Raw genomic sequence first — 19,693 nt, forward strand, 5'->3', positions numbered from 1 at the left:
GGCATCTGGAAGATGGAGAGCCCCTGCCGTCCTCTGACAGCTGTCACTCAGAAGCTGACTTCACATTCTCCTCCTCGTCACTGGGGATGCTGGGAAGACATCCTTTAAAGCAGGGGATTCCTGGTAGTTCAGTGGTGAAGGATCTGCCTGCCAATGCAGGAGACATGGGTCCCTTCCCTGGTTCAGGAAAATCAGTGCCCCACATGCCGCAGGGCAACTAAGCCCATGCCCCACAACCAGTCTGTGCTCTAGAGCCCGGGAACCACAACTACTAAAGCCCCTCAGCCTAGAGCCCAGGCTCCTCCGCAAAAGAACAAGAGAAGCCACCAGGATGAGAAGCCTGTGCATTGCAACTGGAGAGGAGCCCCTGCTCGCTGCAAACTAGAGAAAGCCTGTGCCCAGCAACAAAAGCCAGCACAGTCAAAAACAAACAAAACACTTAAAAAAAAAAAAGCATACCAAAAAACATTAACCACCAAGCAGTTTTCTAAACTTGCCTTTGACCTACAAGAAAATGCCCAGGCTTCTAATCCTAGCTCTGAGCAAGTCTTAACCACTCAGCATGAGCTTTCTCAACTACAACAAAGGGTACTAAGACTTATGTCCCAGGGTCTTGACGGAAACTAAATGATAATTAAAGCAGATAAAAAGTACCGAAGCAACACCCAGTGATACCTGCATCTGAGTTCAGGCCAACACCCTGTTGCAGTTACCTACAGGGGCTATGGGGATACAGCTGCCAACCACGAGGCCAAGGGAACACGTTTCGAAGCCCACACTTAGCTGTGCAGAAACGTCTGCTTCTCCCATGCCTGTGGCTACTCACCCAGACTGACGGCAAAGCTGCGGTGGTGCCAGGAGGTCACATGTTCCCTCAGCTCCTATTTACACCAGGCCCGGATCTAGGCACAAGGGCTGCAAGGGGAAATAAAGCAGCTTCTGCTCTCAGGGAGCCCAGCAAGATACCAGATCCCAGTGCGGCCAGTGCTGTGGGTGTCCACAGGAGGAACTCCTCACCTCCTGGGGTTCAGGGGCCAGCATTGCTCAGGGATGGGAAAAGGCAAACAGGCCAAGGGAAATGCTGGGACAAAGGCTGGGGGAAAGGAATGAGGGCGTGACAGCGTGGGCAGCAACCATTCTGTCATACAGAGGAGGGAAGCTGTGAGACCAGGCCGCAGACTGGCCAGAGCCAGAGCCTGCACGCCTCACGGTCAGACTCTGCACACTGCTCCCGGCTTCCCCACGAGGGGCTCAGTGAGGTTAAGGAAGCTGTGTTCTCTAGGAACCCAAGAGCAGCAGTCTCTACCCTGCCCACGTCCCAAGGAGGCTCAGGCAAGACAACAGCTGTGAGGCAGAAAGAGCGAAGGAGCTGCTAGGATTCTGTCATGGAGAAAAGCGGGAACACACGTTGGGGACCCAGGCAGAAATGACTTCATCGTGATCGGCGAAACTCACCGCCTCTGCTCCATCCACACCGTGCAGGCTGCAGCCCGAGGACTGGACGGGGTCCCCCGACTCTGGCAGAAACTCAAGGTGACGCGTTGGTTCTGACCATTGTTTTTAATTGAGAAAATCAAGTTACACATACAAGAAGCCTGTAAGCACCGAAATGCAGAAATATATAAGCTGGCACACAGAATTCTTACTCTGAAACAACACGAATCTGTATGAGGTCTGTCCTGCTGTGAGGGGTGGTGCGGAAGAGAGGGAGGTTTCTGGAAGCAGAGCTGACAGTGGGGTGAGATCCAAGGCGGGAAGGTTTCCATACAGCCGGGGAACGCAGCCGCGGTGCGGTCGCAGCTGGCTCTGCCCGGGGCGGTCAGCCTGCACTTGTGCTCGGCCGAGGCTGCTCCTGCGGCTGCTTCTTGGGCTGCTGCTGCTGCTTTTTCTTCTTCTGTTTGGAAAGGCAGCTCAGCGCGGACTCACCCTTTCTTGGGGCAGACAAGGGCACGGGTAGCTTGCCCGACTGAGTCGGATACTTGGTTTTCAGGTCATCTTTAAACAGCGGCTGCGAAAGTAAATGGCGCAGCTCCTTCTTCAGGATCTTCATCTGCTTTTGTCTCCGACGCTCTTCCTGCTCGTCAACTCTTCCTCCTTGAAACGCAATTCAAAATAGATCGCATTTACTATGACTTACAGGAGCATTTTCTTTCCCTTGATGGATAATGCTTGTGATGAAAAAATGTTCTGGACCTCTTGGGGAGACAGGGCTCCTAGGTTCTCGGCAGAGGCCAGTGTTGGCTAACTTCCAACAGTTTAGGAGAACCACTCAGGGCCACCCTGTCCTTCAACCCCATGAGGCAGGTACTTTATGCCCTAGTTTTATAAATGAGGACAGCATAGGTACCAGAGAGTTGAGTAACCTGACCTGGGCACACAGCTAGTTAAGAGAACAGGCAGCAAACACCTGCAGTCTGGTCTCAGAGCCTGCCCCGACTTCCACCATCCCTCCACACAAGGGACGGACCTACAGCCTCCAGACGGATGATGGCAACAGCTGAGCGCTTTAGGCTCATCTGAGATTAGGGCTTCTCACAAAGGAGGAGGAGGTATCCTGCTGGTTTTGAGGGGACCTATGGTGGTGGGGGAGGCTCCAACAGACAGAAGTTGAAAAACCAAAGCTAAAAGCTGAATGAACCCTTCCTCAAGCCCATCCGGCTCCTTACCCTTATACATTTCTTCTTCCAGCTCAATCTCAAGGGCAGCCGCGGCCTGCTCAATCCAAGAGTTGTGCAGACAAGCCTGGAAGTTCCGATACTCTGCTTTTTCAATCTGTCGAGCTAAACGGATTCGCTCCTAGGGGCAAGGTAGAGAGAGTATTCATCCGACAGAGGGTTCGGGCCTCTGGGGAAAAAAGGCTCATTTAAGTTGTGTTTTTAAAAAAGATCTTGACGTCAGTGCTCAGAGAGAGACACCTCAGCTCCCATCAAAAAGCATTTGCTTGGGTTCCTGGTTAAAGTAATCACGACTGGTGAGTGTGTACACACGAACCTCAAAAGCCAGCCTTCCAAGCCAACGTGAACAGCCCCTCTTCCTGGCAGCCCACCTCGGTCAGACTCCCAATCTACACGTGTTCAAAGGGGAAACGTGTTTCCCAGACACCACAGCTGACCTCCACAGCCAAGCTACGACCTGGAAACACCCCAACAGCCGAGTCAGGGCCCAGCTCTCACTCTACATGGCTAACACAGACCTGTCACAGGACTGCCTCCCCCCGTCATCCTCCTCCCAAAACACTTCAATTCTCCTTATGCATACTGGGTTCAACCGCAGTGACAGGAAACACCAAAAAAAAAAAAAAAAAAAGGCAAGATCTTGTGGGGGAAAAGATCCACAGGAAGCCTGGTAGCTCCTGAGGCTCTCTGTAATCTCCATTTGTCCGTCTCATCTCCCACCTCATTTTCCCACACAACTGGCATTCCTTTTGAACCAGAGGAGCCAACAGAACGAGCTGTTCCTTGCTTTTTGCTCCCCCAGTTCCTGGAATCCCTTCTTCGTCTCCTCACATCTCTGCCTGCAGGAGGCCTGGAGGAAACTAAACCCCCTACCCGCCCAGGGTGCTTCATCTGCACTGAACTTCAACCTGCCGCACGAGCCAGCGGACTCCTATGGAAATGCAGCCACCCCACTTTGTTGCCTGACACGCTGCGGCCCACAGTCAGCAGCACTCACTTAACTGAATGTTTACTGAGTTAAGTAAAACCCCAAAGGTAGGAATTACAGGCATCTGCCTCAGGGATGTGACAGACCCTTGGTTTCTGCCTCAGTGAGACACACTGACCCCACTGCCCTACAACCATCCGTCCGTCCCATAAGGTGTCCAGACAGCTACGCTTGCTGCACTGGCCAGCGGCGGGAGGCGGTTGATGGTAGAAGTTTCAGGGGCACAGTAAAGGAAGGGCTCATGAAGAAAGCTCCTCACTCTGGCCGTTCACCCTTTGCTCCGTCCTTCGAGGAATGGCGCCCTCCATTTCTTTTTTCCACAAAACTAGGAATTCGTTTCCAAAAGCAGTACTCCAGGAATCCCAGGGCAAAGCCAGGGAGCGGCACAAGCCCGCCCCTCATCAGCGCTGGGCTTCCAGCTTTTCTTTTTACCTTGACCGCATCCATGTACTTTGTCTGCACAGGGAACAGTGGGATGTCCTCATCTTTCTTGAGGGTTTTGTAAATCTTCTTAAAGTTGATCACATCCTCAGGCCCAACCAACATCAGGCTGAGGCCTTCATTGGTGGCACGGGCAGTCCGACCACTTCGGTGGACATAAATCTCCGACGTGCGAGGGACCTATCAAAGAAGAACTGGGAGGTCAACATGTGGCTGTCACCAAACACCACTCGTCCCCTCAAGGCCAACAACCCAAGGCAGGACCCTCCTGCCTTCCAGCCAGGCAGCTAGAAACCTTGCCAGCCCTGTGGAGAGATTAAGCCCTCCTCCCTAAGTCCCACATCCAAACCGTCCCCAGGTTTGGCCCCCTTACTGTGCAGGCTCTGCCCCCTGCCCTGGTTCTGGTTCTCATGACCATTCCAATGCAAAGCAGAAACAGTGGGTGTGTCACCCACAGCTAGCGTGGCATGGGAGCTGGCGATCCCTCCCGCCCCACACCACGGCGCACACCACTAATCAAGAGCCGTCTTCTCCACGGAGCCTAGGCAATGCTCAGTGTCTTCCCCAAAGCAGTGCTCCAGGCAGACCCAGTAGATGGTGGGGTAGAAGAATGTATGCTCATCTTCTGCGAGAACTACAAAATTACAACTAACTGCTGAAAACCATCAACAGGAGAATGTTGGATCCCACTGAAAAAAGATAACCTACATCCAGGGACAAAGGAGAAGCCCCAACAAAATGGTAGGACGGGCAAAACTGTGTTTAGAATCAAATCCCATGCTCACCAGAGACACTCGGGGGGCTCAAACAAACCCATGTGCACACCAGGACCCAGAGACGCCACGGAGACTGAGCCAGACCTGCCTCTGAGGATCTGAGTGTCTCCTGCAGAGGCACGGGGCAGCAGTGGTCTGCCATGGGGACAGGGGCTCTGGCTGCAGCAGACCTGGGAGGTGCGGCGCGTGGCCTGAGTCCTCTTGGAGGAGGTCACCACTAGCCCCACCATAGAGCTGCTGAGCAGATGACCCACAGACTGGAGAACAATTACACCAAAGAAGTTCTCGCACTGTTCCAAAAGCTTTAGGGCTCACAACAAATTTCCCGACCTGGGGATCTGGCAAAAGGACTGAAAACCCCCAGGGAATTTGACTTTGAAGGTCAGGGGGATTTGATTACAGAACTTCCAGACTCTTAGAAGGCACAAACAAAACCCTGTATACACCAGGACCCAGGAGAAAAGAGCAGTGACCCCGCAAGAGACTGAGCCAGACTTGCCTGTGAGTGTCCAGGAGCCTCCAGTGGAGGCGTGGGTCAGCAGTGGCCTGCCGTGGGGTCAGGGGCACTGACTGCAACAGTCCTGGCAGCTGAAGCATGCTGGCATAAGTCCTTTTGAAGAAGGTCTCCATTACCCCTACCATATTTGGTAATGAGAACATAGCCCCACCCGTCAACAGAAAATTGTATTAAAGATTTCCTGAGCATGGCCCCGCCCTTCAGAGCAAGACCCAGATTTCCCATAGCCAGTCCCTCCCATCAGGAAGCTTCCACAAGCCTTTTATCCTTATCCATCAGAGGGAAGAAAGAATGAAAACCACAACCACAGAAAACTAACCAAATTAATCACATGGCTCACAGCCTTATGTAACTTAATGAACTATGAGCCATGCCCTGTAGGGCCACTCAAGACAGATGGGTCATGGTGGAGAGTTCTGACAAAACGTGACCCACTGGAGAACGAAATGGCAAACCACTTAAGCATTCTTGCCTTGAGAATCCCACGAACAGTATGAAAAGGCAGAAAAATATGACACTGAAAGATGAACTCCCCAGGTTGGTAAGTGCCCAATACGCTACTGGAGGAGTGGAAAAATAGCTCCAGAAAGGATGAAGACGCTGACACAAAGCAAAAACAACACCCAGTCGTGGATGTGACTGGTGACGGAAGTAAAGTCCGATGCTGTAAAGAACACTGCACAGAAAAGTGGAATGTTAGGTCCATGAATCCAGGCAAATGAAGTGGTCAAATAGGAGACAGCAAGAGTAAACATCGACATTTCAGGAATGAGTGAACTAAAATGGTCCAGAATGGGCAACTTTAATTCAGTGCTCTTAGCACTGTTACCCATGGTTGATGATGGTGCCAGAAGTGAAACATCCTTCACTTCCTCTTTGAGTACACATCCCCTCTATTCACTCCCCGGCAACAGCCCACTACCACACCTCTCCTCCTTCCTTCCCTACCTCTACATGCCTGAATCCTCTCCATCCCTAAATGCCAAGCATCTTTTAGAAAGCACTTTCCAACCTAACCTCCCACACCAGAAGTTATCTCTTTGTCCAACTTTATTTTGCCACTTTCTAGTATCTTCTGCCTTAAAATTATGGCTGCAGGCATCTAACCTCCTCTAGTGGATTTGATATTTCTTAGGGGCTGGGAACTGTATTTTGTTCATCTGGATATTTCTCATAGACTGACCCAGACTCTCCCAAAGAGAGGAAGAATAAAGATTTGCTCAACTGCACTGGCACCCTTAAAGACTGTTAAAAGCATGAAAGATTTAAAGGAAAAAAAAGAAAGCAAGGATTTAAAAGGAGGAATAATTACACCAGTTACTGAGTACTTATACTATGCTAGGTAATCCATCAGCATTAGCTCATTTAATCAGAGTAACCCCATGAAGTAGGTAGCAGCATCACCACTCCCAATTTACAATGACATTGAAACCAAAGACACTCAGTAACATGCCAAAAGCTAACCCACTCAGCAGCAGCCAATAAGCATTCAAAGGCTGGAAGTGAGGTTCGAGAGCCCATGCTCCCAACCACCACTCTCTGCTAATTTTCCCTAGGTTCACACACTAATACTAATGTCCGCATCAACAGCAGCTAACATTTAGGAAGTGCCGCCTGGCTTTCTAAACTCCTCGCACATAATAACCTATTTCACCTTGCAGGACTTAACCACCACTCTTTTCTCTATAGCAGGGCAATCATTTTACATGCTAAACTTTACTATGCCCATTTCATGGAAGAAACTAAGACTCTAACCTGCCAGTATTATGTAGCCAGCCCAAGTCAAAAAGAGAGGGGCTATCTGACATCAGACAATGTCAAGAGGTTTTGGAGAATAAATCTCACCATAGTAAGTGGAAGCAGCTAGTTGACCAGACACCAGTGGTATTCTCTGTTGCATGAGGCCTTGGGACCAACAATTCTCCTTGCTCTCTCCCTCAACCTTTGCTTTAAAAATCCCCTGCTCAATGCTGGGAGATGCCCACAAATTCCCCGATGCCCCTACCTGGTAATGGATGACATGCTGGACTTTTGGAATATCCAGGCCCCGAGCTGCCACGTCTGTTGCCAGGAGCACACAACTGTGGTAGAGAGAAAGCTTATTAATAACAACTAACAGCTGTCATTAATCAACTCCTTACCACAATCGGGTACTCTAAATACTGCAACCCTTATTAACACTCTACAAGATAACACTATTATGTATCTCCCTTTGAGAGATGAAGAAACTGAGGCTCACAGATATTAACCTCCCAAGATACATACATGCCTATTCGGCTGTGGAGCCAGGATCCAAACTGGGTTTCACTGGCCACAATCAATAAAGCCACACTCTGCAATAACACAGACTACTTTAAGTGAATTAAATAAGGTAATATTCTAGGTCCGTGACCTCGTCTCCTATCACCCTCCCACTTAATTCCCTCAGTCACACAGGTAGACATCCTTGCTTCTGCTCAAACATGCCAAATCCGCCAAGTCTTTGCTTAGCACCCTTCAGGCCAGAATGGTTTCCCTCAGACAGTCACATTTCCTTACTTTCTTCCACACTCTGCTCCAATCTCACCTTATGAGAAAAGCCTCCCAGACCACACACCCACAGTCTGCTCAACTCCCTACGTAACTTTACTTCTTAGCACCACTTGACAAACTATATACTTACTTTTCCCTCCACATGGATGTAAACTCCCTGTGAGCAGGGACTTTGTGTTATGCACTATTCTATTACCAGGCCCTAGAACAGTAGCAGGTTCAAAACAAGCACTCAGTAATATGTACTGGATGACGTTTCATAACGTATGTGTAGTTTGAGGAGAGTCAAAAGCACTTGAGGGATGTTTTTAAAATAAATGTACTAGATGAGAGCGAACCTGCCTCATGCTATGCAAAATTTAAAAAAAGACTGGAGGACTACCTTCTATTAATAAGGCTCCCAAGAGAGAAGGGAGCTTCCCACCCTCCTGGCAACCTGGACCCAATGGCCAGTCTGTGGACAGGCCTGACTTACTCCTCCAGATGGGCGAACTGCTCCAGGTTTCTAAGCCTCTGCTTCTGGTGCATGCAGGCATGCAGGGTCAGTGGCATGATATCCAGGACTTTGAGGAGCCCGGAGAGGCGCTTGATGCAGGAGATACTGTTGGCAAACACTAAGGTGCGGCCTGGATACTGCATCAGGAAGTAGTACAGATACAAGTCTTTCTCATCAGTCTCACAATGGATCTTGGTCTCTGTCAGCGTCTCTACCGTAGCCTCCTTTCTTGTGAGGTCAATGACCTTGGGCTTGCCCCTCATGCCGATCTTCTGCATGAGGAGGTCAAGTTTGGCAGTTTTGTCGATTTTCTTGGCATGCTTCTTGTGAAGGATGCGGGCAGGAGCTTGATGTACCAGGGTCAGTGTGGCGGAAAAAACAAGAGTCTGTCTCTTTGGGTTGTACTGGGAATCACTGAGCATCTCTAGCAGCTGTGAGAGCTCAGCAAAGTGGCCTTTCTCAACCATCCGGTCAGCCTCATCGATCACCAGGCACCTACAGATCCAGACAGACCCGTGATCACCAGGTTAGCAGCAGGGGAGGGGAGCCACCACGGCATACTCCACCAGTGGCCCCCGCCCCCGCCCAACCCAAGACAAACACCACTTTCACCACCTCCACCAGGGCCCTCAACTAACCTCCCGCACGCATACTTGGTTTTCTAAAGGCCAAGTCCCTAGTACCTAGTAGGGTACCTAGTACCAAGGCTTAGTACCCCACGATGGCACTTTGTGACAGGGAGGATGCACTGTGCCAGCTCACCTCAGGCCCAGTTCAGAACAGGGAGTGGGGGAAAAGGGAGGCACTCTCACCTGAGCTGCCGAAGGTTGCTCAAATGAGGGTGCTTTTCTTTAACTAGCTCCCACAGCCGGCCTGGAGTGGCGATCACAATCTCCGGCTGGCGGTTCAGCATCCTCTGCTGTTTCTGCATGGACATTCCACCAACCAGAATAGCGGTTTTAATGCCTATGGTTCACACAACACGAGGGACAGTGTTAGTCTGATTGCTTATTTCTTCCACCGTGAACACCAGTGCCCCCAGATTAGCAAAGGCTGCCAGTCAGCGGCACAGCTCCCCTCTCCAGGGGAGTGCTAAGAGCTGGCCTGGCCTGCTGATGCCGTTACTGGAGGGCTTACCGGGTCTGCTATGGTCTAGGCCTGGCCTACTCCCTCAACCTCATTTTTTCTACTCTTTCCCCTCACCCACAACAGTAGCATTGGAGTTGAACCCAGGCATGGTGACATCCGAGGCTCTGGAGAAGCAGACCAGTGGCACACCGCAGTGCTGGGAGAGATGGAACCAGCAGCTGTGACACTTCTCCCGGGGGAACTCCTGCCCGTCCCCCTCAATGCAGATTCATCTCAATCTCGATTCATCTCAATCTCCTCTAATGCCTAGTGTTCTCTTCTCCTCTCCAGTGGAGGACTTCTCAAGGTATCCAGTGTGGGAGGAACAAAAAGGATCATGCAGGCGAAGTGCTCAGTCAAGTGCCTCACATACACAGCAAGAGCTTGGTAAAGAATCGTTCCTTTTGCTATAGAATTGAAACCCCCACTACCCAGCCTTTCCCAAGGAATTCCCTGAGAAAATTAAGTGCTCATGCCCTAAAGCAGAAGTCGGCACACTTTTTCACAGTCAACAGTTAGTGGCCCCGTGCGTGGGCTAAATGGTCTCTGTCACAACTAGTGTCTCCATTCCACTCTTCAGTGGTGGTGCAAAAGTGGCCACAGACAATGTGTAAATACACAGGCGTGACAGCACTTTATTTGCCAGAAAAAAAATAAACAAACCACCCCCTAAATAGTGGTTTGCCAAACCCTGTCCCAAGTATCCACTGTAGTCAGTAAGGTAACTAATTGCTTATGCAGCTAGAACAGCGTTAGCTATGTGTTATCCTTGGGAGAATTAAGAATGTGTCACTTGAACAGTTTTCTGTCGGGCTTAATTCTCTGGCAAATCAAATTTCCTCTAGAGGGCAGGAGGCACAGCTCAGTCACCTCTACCACCCCCGCCACTGCGATGCTTTCAGGAAACATTATTCAATGAATTAAACTGACCTGTAAACTTGGCCACAGCATCGACGTGCTGCTTGACCTGCACAGCGAGCTCTCGAGTGGGAGTCAGAACCAGGCCGAGCAGAGGACGCCGCGGCGGCACAGCGCTGCCCCCCAACCCTCGCTTCACCTTTCCGGTCTGCTCTCCATCATGCTTTTCCACCTGGTCTCCTTCCTGGTTGGGGATGGGCTTCTCCCTCATCAGGGAAGAGGGTCCTTCACCAGCGTCAACATCACCGTCACAGGACGGCAGCCCCTGGTCTGAGCAGGCAGCTCCAGTACTGGTTCCTGCCTGGCTGGGTGGTGTTCCAGTCTTCGCTCCAACCTCACTGGGAAGTGCTTCACCCTCACTTCCAATCTCATCAGGCAAAGCTCCAGATGTAGCTCCAGCCTCATCGCCGGTCTCCCCAGGTGGAGCTGCTGTGTTCCTTAGAGCTGGGGTAGGCTTCTTCTTCATCTGCCACCGCAGCACCGCGTCAATCATTGGAATGGCAAAGGCAAGAGTTTTCCCACTTCCTTAAAAGCAGAACAAAACACAAACAAAAACTGTGTGAATCAACAGAGGTACACACTCTTGCCTGAGGTTCCATTCTTCACTCGGAATAAGGGACCCTGAGACAGCCAAGCGCCACCCTGACCAACGCAAAGCCCCTCCCACCCTGCGCCGGCATCGCAACCGCACTGCACCGAGGCACCTGAGGGCGCGTGTGACAGACGGCACCGAGAGCTCAGGCCAACAATAACGAAGACACGTGGCCAAACGATGAGACCTGAAGAGACAGGTGGGTTGCGGGTGTGAGTGTTTTGTTGCTGTTGTGGAAGAACATAAAACTGCAGGGTAAAAAAGGGAAATCTGTATAATACGTTCCCAGAACGTTTCTTTGGTGAAGGAGGTAGTGAAAGAAAGTTTTCTTAGTTTTCAAGGAAACGTTAAAGCTTTTGTCTATGCTTAAACACTTTCAAACTAGCCTCTGAACGTATATGGAGCCCATCTATGTGGTCAAAAAACAAAACGAAACAAAATACCTCAGGCTGAGAATTTAAAGTGGTTCCAAAATTACAATGCTCCAGGCAGAAGGAAATAAGTGATCTCTATATGAAGAAGCTTTTATCACAGGCCTCAAAAAACTCACAGATGATTTTTCAGAGTAAAACGAGCTGAGTTCTTGCTTATAGTACCTTGTTCCTTAGAGCTGCCCATTTTCTGAGATGACTTCTACCACATATTTCAGGAAGAAAAATGCCAATTCTACACACACTCCTTCAGAAAACTGAAGAGAATACTTCAAGTCATTCTGGGCCCAGTATTACTCTGATTTCAAAACCAAAGACATTATAAGAAAACTACAAATATCCCATTAATAGAAATTAAAAAATCAACAAAATTTTAGCAAATCAAATCCAACGATGTATAAATGGAATAATATATTGCAACTAAATTCAGTTTATCATCATCAACAAATTGGAAATGAAAAAAGTATGCATCCCATATGTGCAGAAAAGGCATTAAAAAAAAAATACCACCACCATTCCTGATAAGAATCTTTCTCCAACTAGAAACAGACGAGAATTTTCTCAACCTGATAGAAGCTAAATATGATAAACCTACTGCTAACATCATATTTAATGATGAAACACTGAACATTTTTCCCCAAATCAGGGACCAAGCAATGGTGCCCAAAAGTTTTAGCCAGTGTGGTAAGAAAACAGTAAACAAAAGGCAACCAGACCAGATGACATAATCACCTTTGTAGAAAATCCTATGTAATCTTCAGAAAACCAGTTAATCATACCAAGTTGCAGGATACAAGATCAATATAAATAAACGCATACTTCTACTTCCTAGCAACAGAAATAGGAAATTTTAAATTACTACTTACAAAAGCATCAAAAATATTAAGCAGTTAAGGATAAAGCTAGCAGAAGTATATACACTGAAAGCTACAAATACCAGTAAGAAAAAGCAAAGACCTAAAAAACTGGAGAGATGGACTGTATTCATGGACTGGAAGATTCCAGACTGTCTAGATGTCACATCCTCAGTTGGCTCTGTAATCAATGCAATCCTAATCAGAATACTAGCTGGCTTTTCTGAAGAAACTGAAAAGCTATCTTTAAAATTCATACTGAAATGCAAAGGGCCTCAGTTCAGTTCAGTCGTTCAGTCGTGTCCAACTCTTTGCGGCCCATGGACTGCAGCATGACAGGTTTCCCTGTCCATCACCAACTCCCAGAGCCTACTCAAACTCATGTCCATTCAGTCAGTGATGCCATCCTACCATCTCATCCCCTGTCATCCCCTTTTCCTGCCTTCAGTCTTCCCCAGCATCAGGGTCTCTTCCAATGAGTCAGTTCTTCACATCAGGTGGCCAAAGTATTGGAGTTTCAGCTTCAGCATCAGTCCTTCCAATGAATATTCAGGACTGATTTCCTTGAGGATTCACTGGTTTGATCTCCTTGCAGCCCAAGGGACTCTCAAGAGTCTTCTCCAACACCACAGTTCGAAAATACCAATTCTTTGGCGCTCAGCTTTTTTTATAGTCCAATTCTCACATCCATACATGACTACTGGAAAAACCATAACTTTGACTTAGATGGACCTTTGTTGGCAAAGTCATGTCTCTGCTTTTTAATATGTTATCGAGGCTGGTCATAGTTTCCTTCCAAGGAGCAAGTGTCACTTAATTTCATGGCTGCAGTCACCAGAACAGCCAAAACAACTTTTATTTTTATTTTTTTTTTCAAAACAACTTTTAAAAAGAACAAAGTTGGAGGACTTACACTGCCTGACTTAAAGACTTACACAAAGTCTTACCTAAAGCTACACTATCCAACACTGTGTGGTGTTGGGAAAACAGTAAAGATAGACAAATGGGTCAATGGAAAAGAGAAGACTCCAGAATTAACCCACACCTATATCGTCACCGATTTTCAAAAAAGATGTGGAAGCAATTTAGTGGGGAAAGAGTAGTTTTTCAGCAAACAATGCTGGAGTAATTAGATATCCATATGCAAAAATGGCAACCCACTCCAGTTCTCTTGCCTGGAAAATTCCATGGATGGAGGAGTCTCGTAGGCTACAGTCCATTGGGTCACAAAGAGTTGGACACGACTGAAGAGACTTCACTTTCAATGTGAAACAAAACCAAACCTTTGATCCATATTTCTCACCAAAAAAGTTAACACAGGAACCGAAACACAGAACCTAAAACTAAACTAATAACACCTCCACAAGAAAATGTAGGAGAAAATCTTTGTGATCTTGTGTTAGGCAAAAGATTCTCAGGAAAGCAAATCTGTAAAAGATCATTTAAACTTCACCAAAATAATACCTCCTGCTCCTCAGAAGAGAACTAAAAGATAAGGTACAAACTAGGGGAGAAAAATGCACGTCATATATCTGATGAAGGAGGTGTGTCTAGAATATATAATGAATTCAGTGATAAAACCACTACCCAATTAAAACACAGGCAAAAGAACTAAGCAGGCATCACCAAAGATGATGACATGGATGACAATTAAGTACTTGAAAAGATGCTGCTTAACTAGTCACTTTGGCAATACCAATTAAAGTCACAAGGAAGTAACACCAAAAACTTTTAAAATCTAAATTAAATTAAAGACTGACCACACTAAGCACTGGCAAGGACTTGGACCAATTCAAACTCATAAGTTGGTGATTATGTAAAATGGTACAATCACTTTGGAAAACTACTAAAAAGTTACATTTACCTTAAGACCTAGCCATTCCACATCTAGGTATTCAGCCAATGAATCAAAGCATACATCCGCACAAAGACTGATATGCCAATATTTATGATAGTTTTACTTATAAATGCCAAAAACTAGAAAGACCATAACCATCCATCAACACAGATAACACAAACTGCACTATATCCATTCAGTGGAATGCCGCTTATCAATGGAAAGAAATGAACCACTGGTATTTGCAATAACATGGTGGAATCTCAAAGTATGCTGAGTTAAAGCGCAGAGATTCGCCCTCCCCAAAATTTACATATTTGTAGGATCTATTTTAAAATTCCGGAAAACGCAAACTAATCTATAGTGATAAAAAGACTATTAGAGGTTATCTGGGGATGGACAAGGAGGGGACCAGGGAAGGCGTGATTATTAAGGGGCCTAAATATCTTTTGGGGGTAATGGGTAAGTTCATTACCTACATTGGCAACAGTCTGTCTATAGCAGTTTGTCTCTGAGACTTAGACCTGTGGATCCATAGCACTCAAGAGAAACAGCCTGAGAGGATCTGCGGTAAAAACCCAAATGCCAATCTCTAGCCACAGTGGCTCACACCTGGCCTCTGCCTCCAGGCCTCTCTGCACATACGCAAGTCCTATAGCAGCGCTGAACAGCACACAGATCTGGTCTAGAATCCTAGCACTACCGCTTTCAGTGGGGCAGTTTTAGGGGCACTGTCTATCCTGTGACGCTGAGTTTCCTCTTCAGTAATATGGGAATAATAATGGCATCCATCTCAGAGTGGCTGTGAGAACTTTCATCAATATAATGCGTGTAACACACTGCGTGAAGTATTTTAAAGAAATGTTTTAATACTGTTACCTTCATTCCCCCTTCCTGGGGCTTCCTCCCTCTCCCATCTTTGTGACTTTTATACAGGACCTCACCTCAAGTTTCCTGACCACTCTTCCAGAAATCTAAGGCACAAAGTTTCTAGATGGTCTATTTCTGAAACAGAGCAGGACCCAATAGTTCTTCCCCACCATACCCTCTGCCTGCCTTTTGTCTGTGGAAAAACTTGAGCCAAACAGTAAGTTTAATGAAAGAAGTGAGAAAACGCAGAAAAAAAGGAAAGCAATCCAACAAGACTAGATAATAACAGTTTAGTCAATAAACACAGTTAGGGACCTTTAGTTGCTTTTCAAGAGCTGTAGCTAACATTCTGAGCCACATCCTGTGAGCTGTCTTGTAGATACTGAAACTCCCACCAGATCAAAGAAGTTAACTGCATGATGACCAGACTGTAGCCGTGACATCGTCGTTATTTAGTCACTAAGTTATGACCTACTTTTGTGACCCCTTGAACTGTAGCCCCCCAGGCTCCTCAGCCCATGGGATTTCCCAGGCAAAAATATTGGAAGTAGATTGCTATTTCCTTTTCCAGGGGATCTTCCCAACCTAGGGCTCAAACCTGCATCTCCTGCTTGGCAGATGGATTCTTTACACACTGACCCACCAGGAAAGCCCATAAGCTGCCACATTTCTGAGGACTGACCTCCAGAAAACTGAAACAGACAGACCTTGGAGCTGAAACTAACTGAACTTAAAACAGTCAAAATGAGGCTGGTCAGACTACCCATGACCAAGTTCAAGATGTCTCAGAGCTGACTGCATTGTTTTTGCATGAAGCCCCCTCCCTCTGTCTATAAAAGTTCTTGCCCACTGTTTGTCATGGGGGTGGCAGGGGGAGAGCCAGCCTTTGGACAGGAGTCTTCCCCAACTCCCCATTGCTGGTATCCAAAATAAAGCAAACTCTCCTTTCCACCAACCTGGCCTCTTCACTGGCTTTTGAGGAGCGAGCAGCCACCCCACTTTGGTTACAGTTCTATGCCATACAATATAGTAGCCACTAGCCACGTACAACTATCAAGCACTTAAAATGTGGCTGCTCTAAACTGAGATGGGTGGCAAGTTCAAAATACACGTCAGATTTTGAAAATAGTATAAAAATTAGAACAGAAAATATCTAATTAATAATTTTACATTAATTAATACTGAAATGTTATGTAATGGTTAAATATATTGTTAAATTTAATCTTCACTTTTTTAATATGGCTCCTAGGGAATTTTAAATTGCACGTGTGGCTTGCATAGCATATGTCATGTCTGATGGCTACTGTTGGTCAAGGTGGACTAATAGTTTCAGGTCTGTTTGCTCCTTACCCCCATCAGCAGTTTAGTTTCCCAGGGTGTCAACCTATCATCGCTTCACAAAGCCGTAGATGGCCCAGGGTATGAGGGATCTTTACACAATGCCTAGTTCCAACAGTCACCTCCTGCCCAAATTTGCCTATAAAATCTACCCAATGGTTATCACACACTCAAAACCTTCCAATGCCAATAAACCCACCAACTCCCAATGCAGCCCTTTTTATCTGTAGACAACTCTTGAGAATTAGACACTTCCTTATACTAATAAAGATCTACCTCTCCAGAGGGCTGATCTGGTCCCACTTTACCCCCGAATCATGCAGAAAAGGTTCGAGAATTGAGAAAAACCTACCATTTACAGATCACTGGGGCTTCCCTGGTAGCTCAGCTGGTAAAGAATCTGCCTGCAATGAGGGAGAACTGGGTTTGATCCCTGGGTTGGGAAGATCCCTTGGCGAAGGGAAAGGCTACCCACTCCAGTATTCTGGCCTGGACAATTCCATGGACTGTATAGTCTATGGAGTCGCAAAGAGTAGGACACGACTGAGTGACTTTCGCTTTCACAGATTACTTACGATGTACCGTGTAAATTTTAGTTTACTACTGCTTTTTGTTAGCAGTTTACTATTAGGTAAATGTATAAATTTAGTAAGCATTTACACTTAACCCACATAGCAAAGAGGGCTTCCCTTGTGGCTCAGTGGTAAAGAATTCACCTGCAATATAGGAGATCCAGGTTCAATCCCTGGGTTGGGAAGATTCCCTGGAGAAGGAAAGGCTATGCGCTCCAGTATTCTTGCCTGAAGAATCCCATGGACAGAGGAGCCCGGAGGGCTACAGTCCATGGGGTTGCAAAGAGCCCAACAGAACTGAACGACTAAGTACACAGCACACAGCGAAAGATGTAGGTACTGAATTCACCTATCTCCACTTGATAATGCAGTCTACAGGGCTGAGAGAAATAAAGTGACCTGCATAGGGCACCAATCAGGAAGTGAGCTACTTCAACTCAGAGCTAGCTGACTTCTTAAAGTCTTCATGCAACAGTGCTTTCTTTTGTGGTCATGTTCCCAACATTCCCCAGTCTCCCAACCATCCAGCCTGTTAGTGGCCACAAACTCAATCCAGAAGCAATCTCACCCTGGCCAGATAAGAATGCCCTTACCTGTCTCAGCGGCCCCAAGGATGTCCAGTTTGTCACGAATGGCAGGTGCCAAGGTCAGCGCTTGGATTGGTGTGGGGGCAGAGAAGCCTAGAAAGCTGAGTGCTCGGAGAACCGGCTTGGGTACAAACAGATCCTTCCAAGCTGACACATCTGCTTTGTGATCATGCGTTTCAGGCATCCACGTTTTTGCTTTTTTGGGCATCTTTGGAGAAGTACCCTGGGAAGGCTCTGATTTTTTTTTCCCTTTCTTTTTCTTCTTTTTTAATACAGTCTGGGCCGGGCTTTCTGATGCCATCTCCCCTACCTCTGGATCAGGACAAATTGTGCCCTCTCCCTGGGGCGCTGGCTCAATATCTTTGACCTCAAACACTTTCTGGGAACTAGTTCCTTCAGTTTCCACATCTTTATTCTTCTTCAACTTCATCTTTTTCTTTGAGGAGCCAGGCTCTCCTTCCTCCTCTCCTTCTGCAACAGCCTGTGCCTTTCTCTTCTTGGGCTCTTCCTTTGAGAAAAGACTGGAGGAACTTTTGGCAGGGGAGACCAACTGATAATCTGTCAGTTCCTCAAAGCACACCAAGTCATCCATCTGTCCATCTGCAAACATATTTGGGTCTATCTTCACCTCCTTCCATTTCCCCACAACTTTGATTCCCTTCTTCTGAAATCTGCCACAGTTTGTTGGCTTCGGCCTTGATTTTTTCTCTTTCAACTTCATGGCTGCTGAAAAGGAAAAAAAATGTTCCATTAGATTGGCAACTGAGAAGCAAAGGATCCTGAGGCAACAAATATTTCCTAAGCAGCTATCAGGTCTTACAAAAAAGTAAGGACACAAAGATGGCTCTAACACTGATGCTGCCAGCTGGAGAAGATCACAGAAGGGAAGAAATGTACCCAAGAGCACGCAGCTAGGCCTACAACAGAGAGGACACAGGAGGTGTAGCAAAGACAGATGAGCTAGATCTAGTGTGGATTTCAGACTCAATACTTACTGCCTGGGTGCCCTTGGCAGGTCCTGCTCAATCCTCCCTGAACCTCAGAGTTCTCATATTTTAAAAAGGTGGGAAGGATTTACCTGCTAAATCACAAAATGTTCTATGCAACAAGTAAACTCACCTAAAGCGTGGAGGGTGAAGCCTACCACTCCCAAGCCATTCAGAAGCCAGAATAAGAATCTAAGAGGGGGTCGCTGGAGGGTGCCGGCTCTACGGAGTGCACAAAGCTTTCTTCCCTCTCAATCTTACCCCAAGAGGTCAAATGCCTGTGTCACCACTCTGGCTGTTGGCAAGTGACTTAAAACCCAATCAGCTTTAATCATTACATTTTAAGTAATTTAAAAACCACTGATGCACAACTCATTTGACTGGAACTTGATCCACGTTCTCCCTTTTTCAGAAAGGCAGAGGAAAATCATAGCTTCCGTGGAAACAAAGGGAGACCTAGGTTCAAATCTTGACGCGTCACTGGTCAGCTCTGGGTCTGGGGTGGCCCTTATCAATCTGCACGAGTCTCAGTTCCTCGTCTGGAAAACGGGGATGAGAGAGCCTGCGACTCCTTGGATTGTCACGCCATGACGAAAAAGTGGCGCACGTTCAGAACCGCTTAGCATCGCGCCCGGTGGGCAAAGCACGCCAGCGCGCAGGGAAGGTCCACCTCCGCCCCGCATCCGCGACCACAGACAACCCTCACTAACGCGGGCAGGCGTGAGGGGCAGGCACAAGCGGGGCGAGGACGTGGAGTGTGACTCGCGGGGTAAGCCGGAGGGTCCCTCCCTATGGAGCCCGGCGCCGCGCCAGCGCCTCGTCTCAGGCTCGAACGGGCCCATCAAGCGGAGAAGCCGAACCAGCCAAGCCCTGACGTCCGCTCGGCTGGTTCGGAGGCCCCAGAAGAGGCCCCCATGGCAGGGTCGGCCAGGGCACTTGACAAGGCCGGCGGCCACCCCTCTCTGGTCCCCAGAACCCGAGGGCCTGGAGGAGCCCGCAGTGAGAGCCCGCCCCCACCCCGCTCCGGCACTCACCGCGAGGCTACCCGGCCGCGACCCCCTCAGAAGCCTACCGAACGCCTCCAAACAAGCAGCGCCGGCGTGCCGCCGCAGCGTCCGCCGCAGTTCCGGGGCGGGACTTTCACGCAGGCACGCG

The 19,693-nt window shown here is 47.9% G+C and overlaps 1 protein-coding gene across 6 annotated transcripts; it reads right to left on the reverse strand.

Moving 5' to 3' along the window:
* Positions 1-1,545: 1,545 nt before the first annotated feature.
* DDX24 (DEAD-box helicase 24) lies at positions 1,546-19,671 on the reverse strand. Of its 6 annotated transcripts, none has more exons than XM_027957351.2 (9): positions 19,611-19,671; positions 17,559-18,275; positions 10,484-10,996; positions 9,238-9,391; positions 8,405-8,920; positions 7,403-7,478; positions 4,096-4,284; positions 2,667-2,796; positions 1,546-2,094 (listed from the first exon to the last, which is right to left on the reverse strand). In XM_027957351.2, the coding sequence occupies exons 2-9, from the start codon at positions 18,271-18,273 to the stop codon at positions 1,820-1,822; spliced, it is 2,568 nt and encodes an 855-aa protein (XP_027813152.1). In that variant the 5' UTR covers positions 18,274-18,275; positions 19,611-19,671; the 3' UTR covers positions 1,546-1,819. The 6 variants fall into 6 exon arrangements, with proteins under 6 accessions (XP_027813152.1, XP_027813151.1, XP_011954368.2 ...); XM_027957350.2 differs by having other exon boundaries at positions 17,559-18,278; XM_012098978.3 differs by having other exon boundaries at positions 19,573-19,671.
* Between the last annotated feature and the right edge of the window lie 22 nt (positions 19,672-19,693).

Source organism: Ovis aries, chromosome 18 (genome assembly GCF_016772045.2).
Source record: "Ovis aries strain OAR_USU_Benz2616 breed Rambouillet chromosome 18, ARS-UI_Ramb_v3.0, whole genome shotgun sequence".
NCBI classification, from domain to species: domain Eukaryota; kingdom Metazoa; phylum Chordata; class Mammalia; order Artiodactyla; family Bovidae; genus Ovis; species Ovis aries.

Excerpts from the sequence above, each read along its gene's own strand:
- DDX24 (XM_027957351.2), bottom strand. The coding sequence starts at position 18,273 with ATGAAGTTGAAAGAGAAAAAATCAAGGCCGAAGCCAACAAACTGTGGC. Across the intron at positions 9,392-10,483 it reads TGCTGTGGCCAAGTTTACAG|GCATTAAAACCGCTATTCTG; the intron begins GTCAGTTTAATT and ends TGTGAACCATAG. Across the intron at positions 2,095-2,666 it reads GGAAGAAGAAATGTATAAGG|GAGGAAGAGTTGACGAGCAG; the intron begins GTAAGGAGCCGG and ends TTGCGTTTCAAG.